General features: G+C 37.0%; 2 protein-coding genes across 12 annotated transcripts in view; one reads left to right on the forward strand and one right to left on the reverse strand.

Annotated features, from left to right (window-relative positions):
- AVEN (apoptosis and caspase activation inhibitor) overlaps positions 1-9735 on the forward strand; it is a 235629-nt gene extending 225894 nt beyond the window's left edge. Inside the window, exons 5-7 of the mRNA XM_074236263.1 lie at positions 6106-6201; positions 8215-8557; positions 9438-9735. Of these exons, the coding sequence (XP_074092364.1) occupies positions 6106-6201; positions 8215-8557; positions 9438-9556 (558 nt within the window). The 3' untranslated portion in view covers positions 9557-9735. The remainder of the gene's footprint in view (positions 1-6105; positions 6202-8214; positions 8558-9437) is intronic.
- RYR3 (ryanodine receptor 3) overlaps positions 9556-15174 on the reverse strand; it is an 833777-nt gene continuing 828158 nt past the window's right edge. For 6 of the 11 annotated variants that reach the window (XM_074235019.1, XM_074235018.1, XM_074235017.1 and 3 more), the window contains exon 102: positions 11937-12525. In XM_074235019.1, the coding sequence (XP_074091120.1) occupies positions 12276-12525 (250 nt within the window). In that variant the 3' untranslated portion in view covers positions 11937-12275. Of the gene's footprint in view, positions 11054-11935; positions 12526-15174 lie in introns of those variants that run through there. The other 5 variants (XM_074235022.1, XM_074235021.1, XM_074235020.1 and 2 more) reach the window with 2 other exon arrangements.

Genomic DNA, 15174 nt, shown 5'->3' on the forward strand with positions numbered 1-15174 from the left:
GCACTTTTACCCCTCCTCCTCTGAAATTCATTCACTGTTTATCACCCAGTCCAGATTCTAGTGGCTGTTGTCTAAAAACATCCAGAACATTCTCCTTCCTTCTTCAGTGAGTTGAGTCCCTGACTCAGTCTTTCTCTTCCTCACTTCCTGCTTTCACACTAGGCGACTTTAGCATAAATACTGAAACTGCCTCAAACTCTCATTTCTTGTTAACTCAGTTCCCATAACCTTTTCTTCCATCCCAGCACAGCTATATAGACGTGATCATACTTTTTTGATATGTTCATGAACTCTGAAATTCCTCCTCTCCTTCTGCTTTTCAATTTCAAACCTTACCTCTGTCCTTTCCTTGTTATCCTATCCAAGATTTTGCTTTGCTAAACCCCACCTCGAATGTTATCTCTCTCTCTTTCTCTCTCTGTCTCTCTCTCTCTCTCTCTCTCTCTATCATCTTTCTATCTATCTATCTATCTATCTATCTATCTATCTATCTATCTATCTTCCTGCCTACCTGCCTGCCTGCCTACCTAGCCTGTCCTCAAGGTGCTTATTGCTTTTCTAGGAGTTTTAACCTGTTTACTTTGCAATATTGTACAATAAATCCTGAGCAGTTTTAAAATCCCAGGGAGCACGCAGATTCCTTCATGTTTCAGTAGCCCTCGATTTCTATCTTTACTTGGAGACCCTAAATCCCATCAGCAACAGCCTAATTCTTTTCCAGTTTCTTAAGGCTTACTTCATCTTAAGCCTTTTCCTTTCTTATTCCCTTCATCTTGCACTCACTCAAACTTAGTTCTCTCTTATTGACTTTCCAGGCCTGATTCCAAAAATACCGTATCCAATGATATATTAAAAGTCTTCTTTTCAGTCCTTTCTTTCTGACCCCTCTGCAACTTTTGAAATGGCAGATTTTCTCCTTGATGCTGTCTTCTCTCTCTCCAGCTGTCCCCCATTCTTTATAGGACTGCTTCTTCTCAGTCTTCTTTGCTGAATCTTCCACTAAATTTGTTAGCTGTGGGCATATTGCCCACTTCTCTAGTGTGTGCATTCTTTTCTCCTACATTATTTTTCTTGGCAGCCTCATCAACTTTCATTCAATTATTCATTTAGTATCTCTATGCAGAGGATTCTCAGTTCTCTTTGTCCATTCTAACCTCTCTTTTGACCTCTGAGAGTCTTTCATTTCCAACTTCCGCTTGGACAGTCCTCTCCTCTTCCAAGCTTCTTTATTGCTGTTGAGGGAATTTCCATTTTTCATCCAGGCTTGTAGGTATCATCATCAAGTCCTCCCTTCCTCTCACCCTCATATCCAACCAGTTGTCATATCCTATTAGAAACACTTCCTTCCATTCTGCTCTGGGCCCTTTTCACTTCATGCTTGGATTGTTGCTGTGGTCCCAGGCCTCTCACCACTCCCAACTATCATCCACTGAGTTCTTAAATTGATCTTCCTAAAATATAGATGTAATCCCCACCCCACCCCCCCCAATTTAGTAACTGCAATGAATCTTTATTATCTCTGGACTAAATTAAAAATAAATAACACTCCCTTTTGGTTTTAAAATACATATGTGTGTTTCAAAACCCTCCAGAACCTGGCCACTTTATATGTTTTTAGTCTTACAACTTATTTTCTTCCACATACTCGTTATTGAGTGGTCCTGGTTTCCTGCCTGTCCCTGCCCCATAACATTCTGTGTCTAGTCTGACATTTCACTGGTTGTCCTCTAGGTCTAGCACTCTTCCTCTTCTTTCTGCTTTGGACTTCTCTGGCTTCCTTCAAGTCTCAGGGAAGGCTTCTGTAAGAAGTCTTTTCCAGTTTTCCTTAATCTTAGTGCCTTCTCTCTGAAACTGCCCCAACCTTTTCTATATATTTTGTTTATACATAATTTGTTTGTATCTTTTCTCCTCTTTTTGTGAACTCATTGAAAGCAGGAACCTTGTTTTGCCATTCTTTATATTCTCCAGTTCTTAGCATAGGGCCTGGCACAGATTTGGCACTTCTTGACTTGACTTGAACAGGATGACTTTAAATTGAAATTTCAGGAAAGGAAGAAAATGCCCAGAAAGTAATGTTAGCATTTTATAGAGAGTACTTTACATTTGTTACATCATCTGATCCTCATGGCAGTCTTTGGAGCATGTTATCTCACAGGTGACAAAATGGAGGCTGAGAGCGTAGCAGCTTGTCTAAGGTTATTTAATTAGTAAATACTTCATCACCTAACTGCCTTTAGCTATAAGAAAGGAAGATAACAGGCATGGCACAGGAATAAGAAGAATAATGGAGCAATTATTAAGTAATTCTTTAAAAAATAAAAAAAACATGGTTTGGTATATATCAACAAAGAGTAGGAGTACTGAAGTCAAATTTTGATTTTTAATACTAGACATTTGAATCATAAAGCAGGAATTTTACTAAGCATAGAATGTGCCAAGCACTAAGATAAGGACTGAAACACCACCTACCCCCCAAAAACCTATAAATAGTCCTTGTCCTCAAGAAGCTTTTATTCTAATAAATGGTTGCTATTGCTGAGATTGGGACATATGAATATATTGTCAAAGAAGGGTAAGATCTTATTCAAAAAGAGCTTGGGAGGGTACCATTGTTTCAACGTATTTACTGTTAAGGAAATATGTAAACCACGGTGGAAAGAATTCAAATGAGGATAACAGAAAAAGAAACAGGAGTGATAGTATTATGGAAATATACTCTGTAGATCAAGGATTCCTTTTTCTCTTTTCTTTTCTGTTCTCTCCCACCCCTCTACAAAAGAAAAACAAATTCCTTCTAATAAATATGCTTAGTAAAACAAAACAAATTCCCTCATTGGCTATATATATCCAAGTAAGTATGTATGTGTGTATGTATGTATGCATATATAGACATGCACACATGAAATACATGGGTATGTATATACACATGTATATAGTAATATATGGGTATCTCACCTTATACCCCAAATATGTGGATAGTATGTCTCATTATTGATCTCATAGCTTTCAGTGCTGTTTATTTTTAAGGTTTTGTTATTATATAAGTTTTTTTTCATTCTCTGCTCATTTCATTCATTATAATTTTATGTCTTCAAAATTGTTCTTATGGTGATGTTTCAGTATAAATCATTCTTCTGGTTCTGTTTACTTGACTCTCCTTCAGTTTATATAAGTTCATGTCTCTTGGAAATCATCTATTCAAAGATATAGCAAGATGTATAATCATTTCCTCAAAATCAGGAGGGAACACTGTCTCCTCTACCACTTTTTGCTTCAGAAGAGAGTGGACTCCAACTTAAAACTGTGGTTCTAACAAATTCATGTCCAGATGAGGCCTTGGTGACAGATGGGTCTGTCCTAGGTCCTGAATGTCATTCCTTAGTCCTTTTAGCCTCAATGCTAGATGGCTAGCTTCAAAACCTAGCATGGACAGAGTGTGGACTCTTAATATCCTTCACTAAACTGAAAGAAAAAAATGCTGATACAGAGAACTGAGATTTGTTTTCAGAGGCCACTTGTTGGCCTTGGATGGAGAGAGCTTGAGGCCTTTTCTCACTGTAGTATCTTTTCTCTTCTCACTCCTTAATGCCAACAGCAGAAGTTTACTAAAGAGAAGGACAAGGTCAACTAGTACCTTTTGAATATACTTGAAGTTCTAGCCACAAAAGCTGCCTCATATCACAGAGATCAGAAAGTGTTACAGAATGTTTGTATGTGCTTCAAAATCCAGGTAGGATTGACATCAGTTGTCATTCTGTACCTAGAATAATAAGAACCTACTATGCCCTCTTGTTCTTATGCCAGCTCAGGATGAGAGTGGGCCAAGTTTCCCATTTGTTTTGTTGTTCTCTCATTTCCCTCATGTTTGACTCTTTTTTGACTTCATTTGGGATTTTCTTGGCAAAGATTTTGGGGTGGTTTGCCATTTCCTTCTCCAGCTCATTTTATAGAAGAGAAACTTAAACAGGGTTAAGTGACTACCCAGGGTCACACAACTAGTTAGTGTCTGAGACTAAATTTGAATCCAGGTCTGGAGCTCTATCTACTATGTCACCCTAGCTGCCCAACATCCCATTACTGGTCCTTAAAAAATGTTGTATTGATGGAATATAAATTCAACATTCTAAAGGAATTGAGAGTAATTAGAAGGAATCATGGAAGTCATATGTGTGACTATATTCTAGGCCCCAGACTTGGCTCTAAACCCTAAAAAACAAAAAATAAAAACCAGTCTGTACCCTCAAGGAGTTTACATTCTCTAAGGGAGATAAAATATTTGAGATATTTTGCAGATGAAGATAGTGATAATAAATTGAGCAAATTAGGAAATCCTTTGAGCTGGAGCTTGGTTCCTAAATTAATCCTTGAAGAAAATTTTCTCAAAACAGGCAATTAAATAAACACCAGATTTCACCAGTCAACTTTTTTTTGAGAATATCAGTACAAAGGACACAGTATATTGGAGTGATGAAGACTGAAATGTATGTAACCAGATTGCTTTATTTCTTGAATTCTCAGTGTAAAGCTGGATGGATAGATACAGGAAACCTTATTTTGTAGATTTGAAGGATATCCAGATTTGCTGATATGTTTTTAAAATAATTTAAAGCTTTTAAAAAAATTATTTAAATGTTTTTTTCCTTTGACTTTTGTTCCTGTCCCCCACTCCCTATGGAGGTATGGGGATTTGGGGGGGGGATAAAGAGAGAAGAGAGGTAGCAACTAAGTCCATTAAGATCCCTCAAATGAGGGATTCTTGATAGGAGAGAGGTCTGGTAAGAAGTTCATATTAGGTCTGATGTCTATTAGTTTCTTCTGTTGATTGAGAGGGGGTCCAATAGAATCCCTCTGGTGCCTTCCACTTGAAATAACTTTATTCTATGTTTAATGTGGCAAGTAATAATTTAGACATAGATGCTCTGGGGGAGTAAAAGATTCAGGATCATTCTTGGGATGCTTATAAAATATTGTTGCCTAATTTAACCAAGAATTTTCAAATATTTCTAAGGGGAAACATATCTTCAAAGAAGAAAAAAAATAGATTTATTGTTTTAAATTCACTTAAATTCTTCCCTCTCTTCTTTCAGCCATTGACTAACTAAATGCTTGAATACCATATGCCCAGCACTTTGCACTATACAAAGATACATGCAGTCAGTCTTTACCCTTAAAGAGCTTACAGTCTAAGTGACAAAATAGGATATATATGCAAAAGTTAAATTAAAAATATGGCAATGAGTGATATGACAATAAAAGATCTTCAAGAGTAGTACATGATAAATGCTAAAGCAACATAACAGTTAGTGACTGCTATGATTTCATAGGAAGGAGAAATCAGGGTAAAATATTTCATGGATGAGAGAGGATTTTAGTTTGGAGGTGTTCCAAGTGGAAGAAACTATGTAGGCTAGAAACAAGCTTAATAAAAGTGGATTTGTTCATCATGAGTATTCTAATATTTGTGGAAGACTTTTTAATGGAATGATGGGTTATATAATGTTGCTTTTTCAGTCCCAGCTGTAGTTAATATCTGCCATTCAAACTCCGCAAATGGAAGTATATGTAACACTTGCTCAACAAGGTACTGATTGCTGCCTATCCCCAACCAGGCCTCAGTACATCTTCATTTATAACTACTGCCTCTGCCTCTGTGACCTATGTGATTTTTGAGACTTGCATACTAAATGAGTGATATGACAAGGTAGTCTAGATAAAAGGGAGTGTCCATTTGACTTGATGAAGTTGTCATCTGTATTGTGATTAAGCTAGTGATGCCAGAAGGTTACTGTTCAGTCAGGGACTATTGCCAGGACTTTCCCTGCTGCTAGAAATGGACCTTTCCTCTTTAGTATTTTTCCCCCATCACCTTTAACCAATTTTTTGTTACCATTTTATGGCACTCATTATCTTGGTCATATTATAATTTGAACTCGGGTACTCCCAAGGTGACAATCATGAACCTTTGGGTAGAAAATAAGGACGAAACCAGAACAAAATCACTCAGGGGTGATTTATTTATATAGTTACTTTCTATTACTTGATTTCCTTTTATTTTCAGAAGATTATTATTAATCCTTACATTTATTCTGCCATTTTGTGCTACAGATCTCAGCCCTTTATGTGGACTGTGAGTCACTGGTCCGAGCCCTTCAAGAACTACCTCTGTCCCTCCGGCTGAATGTGGCTGCTGAGTTAGTCCAGGTAATAATCCTCCTTCAAATGTACTTAGGTTTGGGGCAGAAGAACAAGAGAAAAGTGGCCTTATCTTCCCAGCTCTCCAGTCAGGGGCAAATGTCTTGTGCACTTTTTTCCACATGTGATGCTTCATGTTTCATCAACAAGTTATTGCATTGCATCCTAACATATTATCTAGATGCTGAAGGCATAAGTGTCTGTGATCCTTCCTACTCTAATCTTCTTTTACTATCATTTAAGGCTCTGCAAGGAATGTCATCTCTGCGTCTTCCAATGTGGTTTTTGGAAATGGGGTGGGGGGGGGGGAAGACCACAGAGTTAGGAAGGAGAGAGGCACAGGCTATTTGACCCAAAAAGGCCTTAGAGCTCACTTTAGTCCAACTTGAAAGGCAGAAGCCCAAGCTGATAGTGGTTGGGGGACTGGTAGAGCACAGCTTGGGCTGTAGCAGATCTGCTTTCATTTACAAGGAACCATATTTGTTACCCATAGAAGTAGAACTAGGTGACCAAGATGTTGCCTGAGACATAAATGAAGTGTGCTTTGAAAACATGGATATTTGCAATTGGGAGTTATTAGAATAAATGTATAGCTCTGAGAGCAGAACTTAAGAAAAGCTCTCAGAATAAATCCCTTGAAGAGGCACTTGAATATTGACCACTGTGATTATGGTATAGCATCAATATGGAAACAATGACTACATATGTGGAATCAAAACAAGGAGAATGGAGACTGATTATGACTTCTATTCAAACACTGGCCTACTCATCCTTGGATAATTCATTGAATGTCTTGTATTCATTTTTCCAATGAATTACTATGGGTGACATTTAATTTTTTTAATGACATGAAGATTTATGTATCAAGATATTATTGAGTAAATACAAATATAATAAGATATATTATACTACCAAAGGTAGAAATGGCTCTTCTTATGAAAATATTTCAGGGTACATACTGCAATCTCATTCCCTTTTTTGAAGTTATAGAACCTCCTCTCAGTCTGAATCAGTAGTTGAGGTGGGAAGACTGTTTTATGGAGGTTAATGTGGAAAGTCTTGACTAAAGGGGAATATTCAGTTCACATGAAAAAGATTTAGGATTTTTTTACTGCAAATCCAAAATATACGAGCCAGGATTTGAAGTGGTGCTAAAAAATATCAACCTGATGTTATCTTAGACTATATTAATGAAAGTGTAATGTCTAGGAAAAGGGAAAGAGTAAGTCTTGGGGAATATTGTGTTCAGTTCTGGTACCAAGTCTGAGGAATATACAGCCCTAGAGAGGAGTGAATAGGAATGATTGTTTTCTAATTGACATAATTTCCAAATACTGATTGTATGAGGATGCTTAACTTGAAGAGAAGATTTGGGTTGGGTATGACAGCTATTTTTAAGTATCTGAAGGAGGGATGGGGATGAGGAGGAGGCATTATTCATTTTATTCCTGTGGATCAGGAGACAGAAGCAGTAAAAACAGAATCTAGCTCAATTTAAGGAAGAAATTTCCAATTGTCTAAAAGTGTTATCTAACTATTCAAAAGTTGTCTTTAACAGTGCATTGGGCTGTTTTCTGAGATAGTACTTACAGTATTAGGAACTCAAGTAGTGGCTGTCTTACCATGAGTTGGGGAGGAAAACTTTTGTATAGGTAGAGAGTTTTATTAGGTGAGCTTTCAGATCTCACACTTCTTGTTAAGATATCATAGGCATTAAATGTATAGTAAAGCATTTTTGCATGTGTGTGATTTTCATTTGTATTTGATTTCCCAAACTAGTTTTGATATTTATATAGTCTCATCCAATTTAAAAAGGAACCAATCTTGTGGAAGAGTAAATGATTGGCATTCACAAAACTAATGAAAATGTGACTCCCCTCAATTTTTTTTCTGCTGTACTATTTAGTTAGGAGAGTGAGGCAGCAGATAACTTCTTTTGTGTCCCTACTTACACAGATCTAGACTGGTTGTAGGTGGAATTATGAGTTCTCTCAGTCAACTCAGTTCTTTTTGGTTCTTAAGGCTACAGCTCCTCTAGAACTTCCTCAGATGAAACCAAAGAAAATGGAAGATGGCAAAGGACAGGGTATGCAGATGAGATGGCCCTTGGGACCAAGCTCTGATGTGATCTCTGATGCTGCTAACCGTCCGGTGTCCATGGGTAAAGATGGACATAGGCCATGCTCTTCAGAAGCCTTTCAGAAAATCACTCCACCACTGCAGCAAACTGTAGACCACCTAGATGAAGAACTTGATCTGTTGCTAAATTTAGATGCTCCAGTAAAAGAGGAAGAGAACACTCTAACAGCTCTGACATATCAAGATCCCCAAATCAAGAAAGATGGAAAGATCATTCAAGAAAATGGTGATTTTGTTTTTGATTTTTTTCTTCCCTAGGTTTTTTTGATTCCTTTATTTTGGTTTATTAGTGCAGAAAGGAAGACTTTTCCTAATTCCATCTTGAATTCATATTCTTAATTACTTTTGACACTAATCCATCTCGCTAATTGACATCTCTCTATATGCTTTTATCTCTGCTTCACTTTGAGAGCATCCCCTCACTATAGAAATAGAAACCTAAGAACTGTTGCAGGTTTTATTATGATGGTCATCCCTAAAGTTTTAAATTAAATCTCTCTCTATGCTTTAAAGTATAGCCCACCAAACCTTTCCCTTTTGTAACTAGTCTTTTTCAGGGGCAGGTCTTTTAGAAATGTACCTGAACTGTATCACTCACATTTCTCCATCAGAACATGCTATCAGTATCTTTTGGAAACTGTTCCTCCCTCACCCCCCTCTCCCTTCCAAACCTCCCCCAACATGGGGATTTGTACTTTTTATTTTGTACATATAGCAGGTAAGAAAATAATTTGTTTCAGCTACAATGAGAAATAAATGGGACAGACTCCTGGCAGTTTCCTTTTTTTTTCCTCATTGACAATCAGATACCTTAGTAACCATGATTTCTGCAAAGGAAAAGAATGATCATCTGGTGATTGATTCAATAAGAATAATAATTATGAACTTCAGTTTCAGAATCATAACTTTAGTCATTATTTGCTTAGATATTCTTATGTCTGGGAAGGGCAGGAATGATCTGCATTAATAATCAAATTTATTTTTATATATGTGGCATGAGAGTCCCCATAGAAGGGTCACTTGAATCATGGAACAAACTCTACAGAAGCTTTTACTAATCCTCAGACAGAAATTGTTGAAATGTTATTTTTTTTTTATTTCCCCAGTTCCTGAAATACTCTCTGTGACTGAAGAAAAGTGTTTTGAGTCTGCACAACCACCATGCACATCCAAAAATGTTACTGAAGAAGAGCTTGAAGATTGGCTGGACAGCATGATTTCTTAAAAAAAAATGCCTGTAGAGCTGGAGCTACCCTGATATTTAAGGTTGTTATTAAAGGGAGACATGAATGAGGCAATCCTTATGGAACAGCCCAAATCAATGGTCCAGTATAGTTATGGTAGTATGCCTTCCTCTATATTTCAGACAACAGTTGATATAATAAATTACAGAGGCTCATTCCAGTCATTGTTTCTGGCATAGAATTCTAATAACTCAATTTCCTTAAGCAAGTGGAATGCTGTCTCCCATCCCATGGGCTTCCCAAATCTGCTGAGAGTAAAAATTCAGGTTCCACCTAGCCCCCAGTATTTGTTTACAGCAAATTAGGTGCTGCTAAATAACAGTATTTGACAAGAACAAGGTATGATTGGTGCCTATATTGCATTTGGGAAAAATAAATTACAAATGCTGGTTAAAAAAAAAAATTTTCCCCTCATTCTGGGTGTGTTGGATTTTTTCTCTCTCATATTATTTCTCTCAACTTTTGTGTTATGGCCACAGGCAAAGTTTGTGGTAAATTAGATGAGGCCATTGGGCTTTGGTTTACAACGTTTTATTGCAGGGGGCAATTTGTTTTTATTTCAGGAGAAATGCCTAAATGTAGCAGATTCACTACTTACAAAGAACCATGAAGCATTACTTGATTTTGGCATAAGATTTAGATTTCTAGTTTCTGATACAGTACATTTCTTCTAATAACAGCTACTGGCTAGCTGCTATCAACAGAATCATATAGAATGGATAAACTTCAAGTGCAGTTTTCATACATTAAAATAGAAGATCAGCACAACTAATTAATGAAACTTTCCATCTAAAACACTAACATAAAAAACTTGCATAGCTATGTCTACAGAAGTTTTAAGGCACTTAATCGATATTTCGATGTCGATAAAGTGTTGAGTTTTCTCTATTTCTTTAACTGCTTAAAGCTTTTCAGGCTGTCTCTGGATACATTCACTAGCAAGTACCATGGGAAAAACTGACTGTAGTTAAAACATTTTTTTTTAAGTTCAGACCATAAGTAACAAATGGAGACATTGTCACTTGATATTCAAGTTCAGATTTTGTGCAGTGAAGACTAAAATCTTTAGCCCTTTTTACTGAAACTACACTTCATAGTGATGGGATTCAAAACCATGCCAATAACCTAACACTGTTTACAATTGGAACATAATTAAGTTTTTTGACACAGCTTTTGCTCTCCTTAAAAATATAGATGATGCTTTAAGTCCCACAGCATGGATCTGTTAGGCACAGAAAGCCTATTCCATTTCAGAAGGTTTATCACAGGTTCCTGATAAAGAAGTGTTTCTCAAACAGGACTGCTGAAGTCCTATGCATGGGTGTGGGACAAGATGCTTTTTGTAGAGTCAACTGAAGGTAATGCCTCCTTTTATCACAGAGTTATCCAAGCTGATCCTCATATTGTTTACGAAAACAGTCACCAGCTGGAAAGAAGTCCCAACATCTTTCTTGGTACATCTTCCAGACATAAGATTCCTGAAATAATTTGAACAAAGGATAAGACACCTGTTTTTACATTCTTATTCCAGACATATTCATTCCATTACCCTCATTTTTCTCTCAGCTTTGTTTCCCCTTTCACTGTGGGTTAGACTTAGACATTAGACATTCATAGTGGGCAAATGGGGTCCCTTCTCCCCCTGTACCTCGGTTCCCATCAGTCCACCTTCATGGCACAGCCCCCTTTCTCCATCCCCATCACAGACATGTCCACCTTCTCAGATGCCTCTATCTACTACACACCTATCTATTTAGGTAAGAAAGGAGTAAAAAGGTTCAGGAATGTGAAATCAGGTTTAATTTTTTGTGCCTATAGTAACCATTAAGACTCATTCCTCTTCCTTCTACTAACTAAAGTATTCTAGCTCTTTCACAGAGGCAATGGGATTAGATAAGACCTGCCAAGCAACCCCTTTATCTTATTCTGGGTTTTAGCCCTTAAGTGTTGGAGAACAACCTTGCTCCTTGTTGTATATGTGCTAGCTCCCATAACTTCAGATGTGGGTTTGTTTGGTTTCTTTCCTTCACTTTTCTTCTCATGATTTTTCTATACCTTCCTTCACACGTAGATGATTCTATAAAACATAGAATTCTTTCCCTGGATACATTTTTGTCATATGCACACACATATATTCCATTTCTTTAGATGTTCTCCCTTTTTTTAAACTGGGAGCCCTCTTTGGTTATTGTTGATGTTGATACAGGATCTACTATTTCAAGCAAGCCCTGTCATATTTTATTCTATTCCTGGTTATGGCAAGCATCTTGGCTTTGGCCACATTTTTAATTACTTTAAAATGAAATTTTATTTATTTCAGTTCCAAATTTTATCTTACTTCCTTTTGCACCCACTGAGAAGTCAAGTAAAAACCAATCATTACAAATATGAATAGTCATGCAAAACAAATTTTCACATTAACCATAGCCAAAGAAACAGTTGCTTCAAACTGCACTCAGCCCCTCAGGTCTCTCTGGGGAGAGGAGCATGTTTCATTATGAGCCTGTTGTGGACATTCATTGTGTTGATCAGGGTTACAAATTTGGGGGACAGTTAACTAGTTCTGCTCCAGCATGGAGGGAGCAAATGGAGCCATTTATGCTGAAATGAATCTTATGACTCCTTTCTAGAAGTAAGCTTGGGGGCAGGATATGGAATTTAAAAATGACTCATAGGAGTTTCACTTTAAGAGTCTTAAGTTTACAGATCCATCCACTTAAAAATCAAGAGATTTTTATTCACGAAGAGTTCACAAAGATAATGATTCAAAGATTGTGCTTTAAGGGAACTGGGCAGAGAAGGTGGTGAGGGAGAGAGAGAAAGAGGGAGAGAACATATGCACACACTTTCATTAGCCTGAGGAATGTGATTGATATTTGAAAATATAATTTCTCTCACCTGACCTGTGTGTTCTGTTTCATCTTTATTAATCAGATACATCAGAAAGAACCTGAAAAAAGGACAAGTTGAAAAACAAAATGAAATATCTGTAGAAATTCATGTTGTCAAGGAATCAGAATTAGAGACAAAGACTTCGGCAGTGTATGTTTATTATATGTGTGTGTTTCAACATCTACCCAAAATCTTATTTATTTTCTCTCCATCCCTTTTACAACTATGGTAGGGGACAGAAAGAGATCACTGGGTCTAAATCTCAAAACTTTATTATCAAATTAAAAAATTATTAAACTTCAAAAGTCACTTCTTCTGAGGAACAGTTGCTTTCCATTTTCTCAAAAGTTAGAGACAATATATGAAGTGGGAGATTAAAGGTTAGGATAAGGGAAGGAGATAATTTATGACCATATAACCAAACATCAGGATACTATAAATATATTACTTTTACATAGCCTTGTTAAGAGGAAGACTCAGTCATCCTGAGATCTCAGTCCTGAGGGCATTAAAGCTATGAGGGTAGGTAGGAGCTTATTATGCTTGCTCTATACTTACAGAATATCCCATCCTGGGGTGCAACTATGGAGTTAAGACTGAGTATAAGTTTAGTTTAGCTCTTAGGGTATCTACTCTTTTGGTAACCCACTTTCTTTTCAAAGCCTTAGGATACGAGAGATTACAAACCCCAGGGAGACAGCATTGAAAAGCCTCTGCTTTGGACAATCAAAGATTGGGAGGTGCCTATTTGTTCCACGTTGGAAATGGTTTTTTGCTATGTTTCATTATCCATTTTGGAATGAAGTTGGCACTAGTTTGGAAGACATGTACATCACTTATTTCCTGACTTAGATCCTTAGAATCACTTGTCACTGTCACCTGGTTGTGAGTACCTGGTCTTGGAAGCTGAGGGCACCCTCTGTATTTCTAGGGTAGATATAGTGCCAGTTCATGCTTCTACTTATCTCTTATTTTGAGGTTCATGTCTACTCACTACCTTTCCAACTTTATACCATAATCCCACTGCTCCCTAGTTCTTATTTTTCTCTATTCTCTAGTTCCATTGTGCCCCCAGAACCTCTGAGGCATGACTGTTGACAAAATATCATTGATCTTAGATTTCCTCTCATACTCTGCCCCATTTTCTTTTTTTTTTTTTTTTTTAGGTTTTATTTGTTTTGCAAGGCAATGGGGTTAAGTGGCTTGCCCAAGGCCACACAGCTAGGTAATTATTAAGTGTCTGAGGCCAGATTTGAACTCAGGTACTCCTGACTCCAGGGCCGGTACTTTATCCACTGTGCCACCTAGCTGCCCCACTCTGTCCCACTTTCTGAAGGAAATTATTTTTTTGACAAGACCTTGCATATTTGCCACCTTCTCCAATCGCTCTTTTCCTTAGTTCTTCCAAATGGGCATTTCCTCTTCCAGCTAAATATCACCTTGTACTTTGCTAAGAACATATAGACCCCTTGGCATTAGTTCCTCCTTCCATACTCTCTGCTTCAAGACATCTACATTGACCTAATTTTCTTTCATTCAGACAGTCTTGTCTTTGCTTCAGAATCAGCTCTTATGTTTGATCACTTGAATTCCTTCCTTCATTTTCTCTGGGATCTTGCTTTATCATTCCCTTTCTTCATAGGAATTGAATGCTTTCTGTCTACCTGCAGATTTTTCAAGATCTCTCTTTCTATAAAACTTTGACTTGGCCCTACCACTCTCTCAAATATATTTATCATCCTTTATGTCTTCTTCACATTACTGTCAAACTTCTAGAATAATTTACATTTGTTTTCTCTATTGGTTTATTTTCCATTTACTTTCAGGTACTTTAAAATCTGACTTCTCACCCTACTTCTCTCTACTGATCCTACTTTATCTCTTCTTTGGGCTTTCATGATAATGCTTTTTCTTGGTTCTCATAAAGATTTGGTTATTTCTTTTCACTCTTCTTTGTTGGATAATCATCCATTTCCCATGAAGTGTAGGTCCCTCAAGAATGTCCTAGCTCTCTTTCCTTCTTTTCCTCTAGTTAGTGATCTCCTTCGGTATAGGGTAGAAGTGGATGAGAAGAAACTGAAGAGTTGAGAGAATGAAATGAAAAAATTCTCAGAGGAGAGAGATTATGAAATCAAGGGCGCAGTTTACTTAGATTCAAGTATCAATTCTACTTAAATGATATCTTAATTTCTTTCCTAAATTTTAGTTTTTATATTATTGATTGTCAGATGTATGGCTGGCATCTTAAATTCATTGTTCCTTTATCCTAAGTTTCCCTATTTTCTTTGGGGGCACCATCATTCTGAATTTGCAACTTCAGAATCTTCCTTGATTACTCATATTTGTTTACTCTCATCTCTCCATTGTCTTTCCCCCACCCTTGACCATTTTTTACTCAGTTGCCAGGTCTTGCCATTCCATTTCTATTTACCTTATACCTCATTTAAGAATCAGCTATTGCCTGGACTATTGTAAGAGGTGCCTAACTGGTCTTTATTTCCATTCTGTCATCTTTCTGGTACATCCTTTACACAGCTACAAAAATAATCTTGCTAAAATGAGTTTCAATTATGCCACTCCTCTGCTCAAGGTTCTCATTTATCTCTAAGATAAAAAACAAACTCTCTTTTTTAAAAAAAATGTATTTATTTAAGGCAATGGGGTTGAATGACTTACCCAAGGTCACACAGCTAGGCAATTATTATTA

Source organism: Macrotis lagotis, chromosome 4, assembly GCF_037893015.1.
Source record: "Macrotis lagotis isolate mMagLag1 chromosome 4, bilby.v1.9.chrom.fasta, whole genome shotgun sequence".
NCBI lineage: Eukaryota > Metazoa > Chordata > Mammalia > Peramelemorphia > Peramelidae > Macrotis > Macrotis lagotis.